The 12,699-nt window shown below is 44.1% G+C and overlaps 1 protein-coding gene across 2 annotated transcripts in view; it reads right to left on the bottom strand.

The window, feature by feature from the left end:
- Window positions 1-12,699, bottom strand: part of bcar1 (BCAR1 scaffold protein, Cas family member) — a 78,965-nt gene that overhangs the window by 15,504 nt on the left and 50,762 nt on the right. For both annotated transcript variants that reach the window (XM_076732861.1, XM_076732862.1), the window contains exon 2: window positions 9,883-10,626. In XM_076732861.1, the coding sequence (XP_076588976.1) occupies window positions 9,883-10,626 (744 nt within the window). The remainder of the gene's footprint in view (window positions 1-9,882; window positions 10,627-12,699) is intronic.

Raw genomic sequence — 12,699 nt, forward strand, 5'->3', positions numbered from 1 at the left:
CGCTGTAACCGCCCGTGGAGAAAAATAGACTTTCTATACGTGAAGCTGCAGCAGATGAAAATAAATCTTTACAGCACAGATGTGAAGTTCAAGGAGAAAAGGGGGTAAAAATAGAGAGAGGCCTAATTACAGTAGGAGGGCTGGGTGGTTTGTCTGAACTGGTGGACTCTGTGCTCTTACTCTGCTCTCTGCTTTGTTCCTGTCTGTTTTAGGGGAGAGGCTTCAACAATGACACTGTACAGATACAGTCAAAGCACTTCATTTCCTTATGGATCGACAAGATTTTGTCCAATGACAGCATTTCATAAGCATGTACTTGTAGTTCTCTGTAAGTTCATTATTCATTCATACTTGTTTGCACTGTTTATGTACTGATGGTGAAGACTTATTGGAAATTGTGTTTCATTCTATTCAAGTTTTGTTTAACATACCATCAAAAGGATATATGTTATGTACAAGCAAACATACATACTGTATGTATGAGAACGAGAGTGAACACTACCACACACCTGCACATGTGCAGCTTTCATGCTACAGGAACACTTGTTTAAGTTCGACTGCTGAATTGTGCAGGATTGTATCTTGAATTGTACATTTAATTTTTCCTTCAGTTTAGTAAATGTAAGATCAAAATGAGTTTGATTCATCAGCCCTGAACACCATCAAATGGTGTCGTCATCTCTGAGGAGAGACCAAACTCACCTTCTGAGCTGTTGGCTGATTGTCTGACACCTCTAATCTGTTCTCCTCACACCATGACACTGTTCCAGTGCCTCCCCTCAAACCAGTATTGACACAGATGACGCAGAGAGCACATTCACCTTTAAAGAGTTGGCTTTCTGAAATTGTGAAAAAACAGTGGTATCTTAACTGTCTGAGACTCCTGCCTCCACCTGATCCTGTTACTCTGGATGATTCACACTGCACACCGTCAACAGTTTTCACTGGGACCATGAGCGTTTGTTTGTTAGAAAGTAGCTACAATGAAATCAGTGAGGCTCATTATTCTGAATAACCTGGACCTGATTCTGGAAGGAGATGTGGCTGCTAACTTTTTTTCATGTCATTTTATGCTTTGAGCAACATAACTTCGACAACTCCTGGAAGGAGTTAAAATGCAACACTGCTGGTCACGAGCACAAACCAGCAAAACAAAGAAGGAGAAAACAAAGAGCAGCTAAAAGCAGCGAAAGGGAGAAAGAATGAATGAGAGAGAGTTGGAGCCACAGCCTGTGAATACCATGCCAACTATGTGGGGCATGTGGCAACACACACGCACACACACACACAGCGAGGCAGCGAGAGGCAGTGCGGGGGTCTTAACAGATTAGTGCAGGGGGAGACATGTCTCCAGAAGAGCACCAACACACTCTACCCCCCACTGAACTGGATTCCAACACCACATGGCATGACTGGGGTGTATGTGTGTGTGTGTGTGTGTGTGTGTGTGTGTGTGTGTGTGTGTGTGTGTGCGCTCTGTCCATGTGTGTGCTCAGACTGGCTGTCTGGCAATTCTGGCAAAATCCAGATGGACTGATTTACCTCGGAGCTGAGGGAGTATGGTGATGAAAAAATCTTATTTGAAAAGCATTTATTCATTAGGATGTCATCATATTATGCATTGTGTTGGTGGTGCAACTAAAACGCCCGTTGGGGATCGCTGAGTTGACGTTATGCTGCGCTTTGTGTGTCTGGATCTCAACAACTTCCCAAAATTGTCAGCAGATCAGCTCACGATTCAGGGAGAAAACTAGAAAAGAATGAAAAAGTAGCTGGAAGAAGCTGAAATGTCATATTGAACAGCCTCATCTTGTGCACTGACAAGTAAGAGTAGGAGAATCAGGAAATCCTGTCTGAATAGACATGATGAAGCTAAATTCAACAGAATATCTTTTTAAAAAATCGATAAATTATTGAGTTCCAACTCAAACTGACAGGCAGGAGGCAGTGCTGTATATGAAAGCTTTTTACAGATATTAAATATAAATACATCCTTTGACTGTTGAACACAGGTTTTGAAGTAGAGGACAGAGCTTTTTAGATTTCCACATTAGAAGTTTAATCATGTTGACCGATAGACTGTCAGCCTAACAAACCAATGGACGGAGAAAAGAAGGCCAAAATGCCTCCTACTGCTGTGTGTCGTCTGAGCAGGGTCATGTCCACAGATACGTGTGGGAGTGTGCCAGACAGACGTGTTGACTTCATTAGTCTCCAGTTAATCTCTCAGCATGTGGTGCAGAATGTAGCCTTACACACTGGCAGCGCACACAGAAACACACACACACACACACACACACACACACACACACACACACACACAGAAAATGAATGTTGTCAGAAGTGTTTCCATGCTCAAAACAGCAACAGACACACATATCGACGCTTGTGGCTTGTTTAAAGTAACAAATTCCACATGGTTTTGCATTGAAATATTCATGTTATTTAGATTATTTATATTTAAAATTGTTTATATTTTTTACTCGAGAAAGCAGTGCAAAATGATCTATAATGCTTTGAAAATGTAATTTTTCTCAAATGTGGACTTAGTAGCAGATGCTCTGGAGAGGATCCATCCATGATGTATACAAGAGCTTTGAAACATTAAGATGCTTCACTCAACAAGCAAACATGGATGGATGGTTCAGTTCGTGTGTTAGAGGTTCGAATTATTGACAATATTAATTTTTTTAGATGGCGAGTTTAAAATAATTGACATATTTGAAGTTCTTTAGTAACAATTGCGACTTTCTGCAGATGTTTTACGTTAAAAACCTGTGAGGAAAAGCAGGGATTATCCCCTCTGAGCTGCTGGATGACTTTTAATATGAAATATCTGTGCAGGAGGTGTTTCAGTGGCGGCTCAGCAGCATCTCACATCTTCAGCTAAAAATGCTTCAAAGAAGAAATGACTGGAATGAACTGAGAATGAACACAGGCTGACCTGTGTGCTGTGGAAATGTACATTGTGTTGAACTGACCAAGTAAAGATGCAGGGAGCGCTGACTTTGTATGGTAAATTAAAAGAGGAGCAGAAAACAAGGAGAGAAAACATCATGACCACACTCTCACTACACTGCACCCAGTAACATGTAGCTGTCGGCATGTTGAAGTGTCTTTGGCCAAGATGTCGAAACCCAGCTCTGTCACACAGAAAAGCAATATATAGAGTAAGTAAGTCCCTTTACTTAGTATGTCCTTACTTACTTAAGCTGCAGCAGCACAAGCTAAAAGATGCAGAGGAGAGATTAAATGTGCGTCTTGTAACATTAATGCCATCTAATATCACTGTCATAAACTGATGTCACAAAACTGTCACGTGGAAAATTTCCCAGCCAGTACTTGATATTACAGAGTACCCTCCGTTGTTGCCTACGGTGCACTTCTCATGTGGAATCATGTTTAATTTACATGTTTGATAATTCTTCTGCCTTTTATTGCAGTTTATATTTCCAGTTTAGTGTCTCCTGACTGTTCTCCAGCTGTCCCCTCTTAGATGTGTCTGACACAGGTGGTAACAAAGGACACCACAATGGATCGTCACTATGACCACTGTGCCAGAGTGCCACAAACCTCAAACTAGAGGCCTGACAACTCGACACTGATCACAGCTGCTGACAGCTGCCAATACTGATTTTCATACTTACAGAAGTGGTAAACCATGGCACTCTGGACACACGTGCATAAAACCACACACAGTTTAAAAATAAAGTCTGAATAAAAGTTTAGAGCAATATGTTTTTATATTCAAAACCCTGTTCGGAGCTCTCACTGGAGTAAGTAATGCAGCTGTGTGTGTGTGTGTGTGCAGATAATGAGAGGGCTCGAGATGGAGCCCACACAGGAATATACACACATATGTTTGTGCAGCAGCTATCCTTGTTAGGACACTGCATTGACTTCCATTCATTTTGGACACCCAGACCCAACCCTAGCCTTAAGCAGGTCCTCAGAAGACAATCTGTGTGTGTGTGTGTGTGTGTGTGTGTGTGTGTGTGTGAGCATTGAGAGCTGGGTGTTGCTGTGACACGTGGCTGCTGACACACCCCTCCTAATACATCAATGCCTTTGATGACAGCTGTGATCGCTGACCCTACTGCTTGACCTCATGACACACACGCACGCACGCATGCACACACACAGTGTTGTGTTTCCATCTTTCTGGGGACATTACATAGACTTCCATTCATTTCCTGGAGACTTACCCTAACTATAACCACTACCTAACCCTAACCCTTACCTTAACGTAACCCTATATCTTCACCCTAAAATGTATTGATTTACGTCGTGGGGCCCACCATTTTGGTCCCCACAAAGTAGTTGGACCCGACAACGTGAGTGGGCTTTTGGTGTTGGGGCCGCACAAATGTAGAAAAACAAGCACACACACACAGTTCAAAGTATTTCATCCGAGGTCAAGAATCTACTTGAAGGCCAACTTCATAACACCGTGTAACAGTGTGTTCTGTTGATTCATGCACAAACTGCTGAACTGCTGATCCACGTGAATGAATCAAAAACAAATTAACTCCTGACACCTGCCAGGCTTCAGAGAGATAAGTGGATTGCCAAAACACAAATCCACTTAAAAACCAGCCCCGAGCTCTCTGTGTGTTCTTGAACCTCTAAAGAAATCTTCATTGATTGTTGTACTTTATTGAAATTTAATGGCTTTCTTCTTCTCATGCTCTCAGTTTGGAGTTTCACTCACATTACTGTCATTACCGCCTCTGTTGGCGAGTGCAGGGTGTGGACAGTCTGAAATTTGCAGGAAAGTCTGGGAAGACGAACTGATTGCTGTGTGTGGCTGCCTGTCTAAATGGTCTTACAATGGGGCATTTGGTGTGTAAAGCCGAGCTGGAGCCTTCCTAAGCAGCTGAGACTCTGCAGCTGGAGCTCCCTCTGCCTCTCTGCTCACTTCTCCGTCATTCTCTCCCCATGCAGAAACAAACACTGCAGTTTTCATCACTCTTCAATTACTACTCATCCGTTTGTGTATGTGTGGGTGAGTGGGTAAACGAGAGCGCGCGTGTGGAGTCTTCTCTCGGCAGGAATTCCTTATTTTGTAATGACTAAGAAGAGGAGTGAAGAGTGCATGTGTGTCTTTTTTTTGTGTGTTTGTATGGAGAGGGTGGCAAGGGGAGGTAAGTGAGCATAAGAGCAGCTCATTGCAATGAAGGGCATTGGCAAGGTAAACACACAAAGCATGTGACCTGCACATATACACACTCAGACACACAGTCCAGTGTTAAATACAGCTGTGGCTAAAACGTTGGCTCAGTCGTTTTTCAGTTCATACCTACTTGTCCTTGACCTTGATGGAAAACATAATCAAGTCAAGGAAAGATTTAAAAGGCAATTTCATAAATTATTCATATATTCTTATTTCATGGTGATGCAGTGCAGACATTTATCTACACATACACCAATACTGGACTTTGGAAGCTGGTACCAAAATTTAGATTTGAGCATGAAAAAAATCTAAAAATGTGCAGTAGAAATTCATTTTTCAATACTTTCCGACTTTCCTACTCTGTCTGTGGCTCTACACTGCAAGCCCATAGGTTCCTACTGACGACATAAAACACCTCACAAACATACATTTATTTTGAAAAAAAGGCTCAATTGTTTCCTGAAACAGCTGGTTTCTAACAAACGTCCCTCAAGCAGGGGGAAATGGTGCATTTGTTGGGATCTGTTTTCAGCAGCAGATTAATCCACATGCATCTGGTGTACAAGTGAGTATTTGGGGTAGCAGGATGGAAATCTGGTGCCAAGTCTCTCAAGCCTCTAAATCATTGGCAGTGACACATAAACATCGGTCACATTATACTCCACATATAAGAAAATGAAACTGCGACACTAATTTATTCCATTTACAAGAATAGTTAGATAAATGGCAGATCTAATGAATGCAAACATCAGGCTTGCAGCTTTCATAAATCATTCAAAGTTGTGTAATCATATCCACTCATATCCTGAGTGCACCAGAAATAGACCTATAAAATCACAAAACTGCTTGGAGCATGACAAGCTATGGAATCTCATCATTCGGTCCTTTTGGGGATACAGTTTGCAAAGTAAATATTCAGTATGCTGCACTTCTCTTAAGAATGTCATCAGTGTTACCATCCCTCTCTCTCTCTCTGGCAAAGTCACCTTTTCAATGCCCTGGAACCTGAATGATGAGATGTCATGCTTGAAGTGACTAAAATGTGCTGCTACTGGAGAATCTCTATCATTCCTCCTCAGGGAGCTCTTGCATTCGTGCTGTCTCGCCAGCACAGGATAAACCACGAGGACACTGATCATGGAAATGACATGAGGAGCGGAACATGTGATGACATCAATGCTTTTTCCCTGTGTGAGTTCCACTTGGCTCATCCTCACTGCTGTCATCCTTTAAACTCACACAGCCATGAGTAATACACGAGGAGGTTGGAACTTGGCAACGTGTCTGTGTAAGTGTATCCTCCTGCTCTATCACTTTATGACGGATCAGCCATGAAACTGTCTGGCATATATTTTCTTAGGTGAACACTTCCCTCTGTTATCTCACTGTAAATACTGTAGTGACACTGCACTGGTAAACATACACTAACGTGTAAGACACCACTCCATCACTCTGTCCCTGGTGATTTCCTGGCTACATGCAGATCCAGCGTATGACTTCACTCTTAGCTGCCACTCCCTGAAGAGTTAATTAGGATGACACTATTAGATAGTGTGTGTAAGAAAACCAACGTGGGGGCACTATGCAGCTTCTACAAACAACGCCAGGAGACCAGCATTAGCAGTGGCTGCTACAGGCTGTAATATTCATTATACCCTACAATCTGGACATTTTAGAGAAATAAATACTGTACTGACAATTGCTGTATTATTAGACCCCTTTAAGTGGGTTAATTATCAGGATGCCACTGAATCACCGGGCTCAGGCTTTTTCCTCCAGGGAGCATGACTGATCTCAGAGATGTCATGGCATTACATCACAGAAGAGCTTGTGTGGGCTACAAATGGAAATGTTGTTGAAAGGTTGGTGCTGGAAGACATCACCACAATCAATATGAATCAAGATCTTCTGTTAATTGGATTTTTGAAATAGCTCTCCTCCAGGTTTCTGGTTCAAACTCTCACAGTTGATATTAAACACAGCCATGGATGTAGCTACCTGTGGGGTAGCTGCAAATTGCGCCTTCTGTGGGATGTTGACTGATCTCTTGGAAAAAGCATTACTCAGCCTTTGTCACTCCTCCTTCACTTCTGGCCATTTTCCATGGGCCTGCTATGGTACACTTGAGCTAGGCTCTGATGGTCTCATCCCTCAACTCTGCCATGTCTAACAGGAAACAACACATGTAACATTGTGCAGGCTCCACATATCCTGCTGTGCACAGATCAGCGACGCAGCAACACAATACACCAGATCAGCATCTGCCCTGCTACTAACCTTATTCAGTGGATCAGGTATCGGCTTTGATGTGAGCAACTCAGAGTTAACACATTTTCTTTGTCATCAGAAAGTTAGTTTTTCCGCTATCAGTTACATTTATTAAGTCACGGCACGAGCTCCTAACAAGCTCCACAGGTTTTTAATTCGGGAAAAATAGAACAATTGAGGCTTTGGGGCTGACAGAACACGGCAGCTTACGTGCCCTGAATGTTTTCAGTGAAGCCCTGAATCTGTACTGTTCATCACGAGTGGACTTAAGGATGAAAACCAGATCACAACAGCGCAGGAGCCACTGTGTTTGAAAGGAATGTCCAGAACGAAGCGCTGACAGAAAACCCATGTCGCCTTTTTGTTCAGCCCCTCACAGATATTGGGAGCACCAGCTGAGAGTTTCCAGTGTCCAGCTTTCATGTCCTGACAGTCAGGCCGCCAAAATGAAGCTAGTAAATTTAACACAATGAGGAGAGCTGAAAGCTGAACAATGTAAAAGACACTGCCCGCTCCAACCTGAATGAATTCATTATGAGGCGGTTAGAGAAAGACAGAGGAACACAGATGAGCTCATATGTTAAGGAGCAAGGGAGCAGCTGGACCCAACATCATCACCAATACACACACACACACACACACACACACACACACACACACACACACACACACACACACCACATAACACTGAAACTCACAGTGGTGCCTACACGTATGGTTCACTGCACCACAGAAAGCCTGGAGGGGCTTCCCCAGAGTACACACACACACACACACACACACACACACACACACACACACTCGCACGCACACACAAATGCATGCTTGCACGCACTCACGCACACACAGCTTGTCACCTGCTGGCACAGTAAAGTGCTTACTCACCCAACCACAAGATCAGTGCTGAATTATTAACAATCTTATTATTTCACTGGTCCTCACACACGCACACACACACACACACACACACACATGCACACACACGCACGCAAGCACACACAGCCTACTGTTTGTTCTCCCAGTGTTTTTCCCGCTTTTGTTGTGTTGTCTTGTCCTCCTTCCTTCTCTACCTTTTCTGTCTCTCAGCTGCTTATTATTTTTCTTGTCTTGTCTCTCTCATCAAGTGGAACTGTTCAGCAGGTTGTTTCAGTCCGGTGGGGCACTGTGATGCGGAGCGTGAAGACTTAGATTCATTAAGGTAAAAAGCCACTATGGGATTCTATCACAAGGACAATCATTTTGTAGCTTTTCCATGTTTTTTTTATCAGTTATATAACTGCAATTTTCTTTATCCCTCTCCCCCCAAATACTAATATCTGACTGGCTGGCAGGTGTCTGTTAAAAGTTTTGTAACAGGACAGCTCACAAATAAGACCCTTTCTGACATGTAAGATTGAGACTATGGCTGTCGTGAGTCAGGATTTCTTTATTCCCAGGCACTCCTTTGAACCAGTATGGCACAGAGGTCTAACTCACTGGAATCTGTGTAAACTAGGAACGAGAAATTGAAATGTGGGTGGTTCATTGAGAGCTCTTTATGTGTGTGGAAGGTAGTTTGACATTCAGGTGACCAACAGAAGTGACAGGAGCTCCCATCATCTTCATTTGTCACTAACTCTTCTGTAATGTCCTCAAGGGGTCTTTGCAGAGCTTGTTGTATGACCCAGAGGGGGGTCCTGTGAAGGACCAGGCTGGAGAGAAGTTAATCAGCACCCTAAAATAAAAGAATCTTGATCTCCACACTACAAATGTTCGGTACTCCATGTCTGAAAAGGGCTATACCATAGTTGTGGTCAGCAGGTGAACCACCTTTCTACATCATCACTCTATAATGCAAAGCTTTCAGGTCTCATTAACTGTACTGAATACACTGAATGTCCCTGATCAGCCAAACTCTCCACTGAGACCAACAATGAAAAAAGTCCAATTAGCGTTAGCTGTACTCTCGGGGCAAATGACCGCACCTTCACGAAAACTCTGTGATACATGATCGCAGATGACACTGAATGGATGACATCCAATGAAGAAACTGATTTCCATGTAACAGTCAAATATCTGCAAAGCTCATCTCACACCACAAAGAACAACCTTGAGATTTTGGTTTGACAAAAAATAGACACACCAGCAAACACAAACAGTGACAATAGCAGGAAGTGTGTGTGTGTGTGTGTGTGTGTGTGTGTGTGTGTGTGATACAAAGGCAATGAAACTAAATGTTCTACGTGTTGCTTCAAGATTTTCATCTTGAACCGACATCAGCAATATATTCTGTCTCTATACGTCTTTCTTCTTTCCTTTCTTTTGCTCGCTCAGTTAAAGCTCTCTTTCTCGGTGCCTTGCTTTCGTCCTCGCCTCCTTTCCTTTCAGTTTCCGTAAACTAAGAGCACATATCCATCCAGTAATGCTGCTTTAAAAAATCAAATCCTTCCTTCCTTCCTTACCTTGCCCAGTGGCTTATTGCTGCCCTCCCAGTTCCTCTTATCTAGGGAGGGGGGCACCTGGTACACATCCTGCCCAGCTCCTGTCCCCCCGGGTGGGGCTGCTCCCTGGCCTGGCCCTGGGCCTACAGAAGGGGGCACTTGGTAGATGTCTTGTCCAGGCAGCTGGTACTGTCTCTGGGCTAGAGCTGGGGCTTTGCTGGGGGGTCCTGGCTGGGCCTGTGGAGGGGGTCCAACTGGGCCAGAGGGGACCTGGTACAGACTTTGAGGGCTTGGTTTAGGGCCGTGGGAGGGGGGCATCATGTAGACAGAGTCAGGGTTGGGCTGTGTGGGGCAGGGGGTGGAATAGGCTGGGTGCATAGATGTGTACTGGGTTGAGGGGAGGGGTTTACTGGCAAACCCAGAAGAAGAAGTAGCGATGGCAGCAGATGATGCAGCAGGTGTTGGTTGGGCATAAGCACTCAGAGGGGGGAGGGGCCGCTGGACCAGGGACACAGGACAGGAAGCGGCTAGATCTGGTGTGGAAGCCGTGGCCTGTTGCTGCTGCTGCTTGCTGTCGTACATGCCCACCAGGATCTTGAGACGATTGCCGGGGACGATGCCCTGGCGACCGTGGAGGGAGCAGAGCCACCAGCCGTCCAATCCCTGTGTGTCACGCTCCAACACCGTCATGATGTCGCCCTTGCGGAAAGACAGCTCATCCGGGGACTCTGCCACGTTGTCATACAACGCCTTGGCCAACACGTTCTGTAGAAGAAAGACAGAAACATGTAAGAAAAACTGGAAAAACACACTGAACACACTCGTATCGGTTCATGTTCCCATCTACTGTTACATAAAACAAGGCAGCAGTGAACCCTGTTGCCCCCAAGGCTGGTTTGTAAGATGTTTGTCACTCTGTGGGTTGTTGCTGTGTAGAACAAGAGGACATGCAGAGAAACACAGTGAAGAGAAACAGCTTGTCGTGTGGTTGTGAGCTGTCTATTCAAAGTTTCCTCGTCATTTATGTTCAGCATTTTTTTGGTCTCTGCACAGGTACATCACACGAGTGACACAGTCATAACAAATAACAGCCATGATGGCTGATTTAGCAATGAGCCATAAATCTGATGGTTTTCCAACTTGCAGCGTGGGAAAGTTGCTTTGATTAATCAAACTGTATTTGCTGCAGCCTTAAGTTCTGAAAATCCTGGAAAACCACATTTTGTCACATTCGGTCAAATTAAAATCATCTCTGCAAAGTGCTGATGGATGATTTCTCCACCACGGCTTCCTCCAAACTGTATTAGGATTTTCTTTCTCCTATTACTTATGAAGGTGGTGGTGGTGATTGTTATCTCATCCAAGCCTTGACGTCTCTGGAAAAACATGTGGTCCACGATTGTCACACTTTATCACACCGATATGTTAGCTGCACATTGGCTGTTTTCTGATCTACAACCATTATGTTTAACTCTGCTTATGGTTAGAGGAGCAGGATTTTATACTTATTCTCCAAGATCTTCCTTCCTGCCTCACCACCACAAACAATATGTCTTAATTTATTGCCGCTGTGAGTAGTTCCTCTACTTCCTTTATGCAACACATTAAAGGTCAATTTATGATGCACACCACCTTTTTGAGAACAGTACGAGTGAACACACCGCACACTCCAAACCTGCGTAGAACGTGTATATAGTGGGGATCTGGAACACAGCAGCTTTGATAAACATTTACATGTGAGGAAAAACTGAAAAATCCCAGCAACAGCTGTGCACATAATCAGGACAGCAGCTCGAGCACTTAGCCCTATTATCATTCATTTTCATAAATGACATGCTGTTACATGCGTTACCATGCCGCCAAAGAGAGGGCAAAGTACAAGGACACTGAGCCGCTCTCAATGTTTGATCACAGATAAAGTCTGGGGTCGAATCTGGATCAGCATAAAACCATAACTACAGTCACAGCTCTATAAATGAGTGTATTTCATATTCAAAGGGAATCCGATCTGTTATTTTCCTACATTTAGCAGACAGAATGGAGAGTGTTTAAGTTTTGCATACATGATCACCGTTCACTGTCCCCACAGCAACAGCAAATCCACACACATCAGCAGCACACTCACGCTCGGGTCAGTTTCAGATTCTACACGATGGGAAAGGTAATATTTACTAAGAGAAACAGAAAATATAGTTATTTGGCAGAATGCTATTATGACTCCATTTTGGTTGAATCATACCAACACACATGCGCACACACTCGACCATCTGTGTGGAAACCCGGTGTGCAAACAGAAACACCTCCCCTCAATCTCTCTGGAACTCTTTGAAACTAAACCAATATTTGTCATCCACGTCTGAACTCGGCCTGCTCTCCTCCCTCTCTGTGTATCTGAGTTCCACCCCGACTATCACAGACTGGTACAGCCCGTACTGGGCCCAGGCCAGCTCCACGCACACACACACACACACGCACATGCATACCAACCTACGCACAAAGCCCTGCCCATTTAAATGAGGCCATGTAATTGGCTTCCAGATTTATGGTTGGACTTTTCTTGGCTGCACTGAAGGCCTGTGCATGGCTTCAGAAAAAGACACTCGACCATACGATACTCACTTCATCAACTTCACTGGCTGGGTTAACACAAAAAAACACACGCCAGACACTCCTCCACAATTATGTGATATTCAGTTACTGTGATCAGAAGTCAGACTGCGTTTCAAGGTACCCGCTTTTCCTCCGTCTGACTTGTCATCTTATACTGCAGTTAAAGTCCCTCCAGTCAAAGTGCTTCGCCTCTCATGCCATCTCTTCCACGCTTCAGCTTCGCTGTGC

Source organism: Chaetodon auriga, chromosome 6 (assembly GCF_051107435.1).
Source record: "Chaetodon auriga isolate fChaAug3 chromosome 6, fChaAug3.hap1, whole genome shotgun sequence".
NCBI classification, from domain to species: domain Eukaryota; kingdom Metazoa; phylum Chordata; class Actinopteri; order Chaetodontiformes; family Chaetodontidae; genus Chaetodon; species Chaetodon auriga.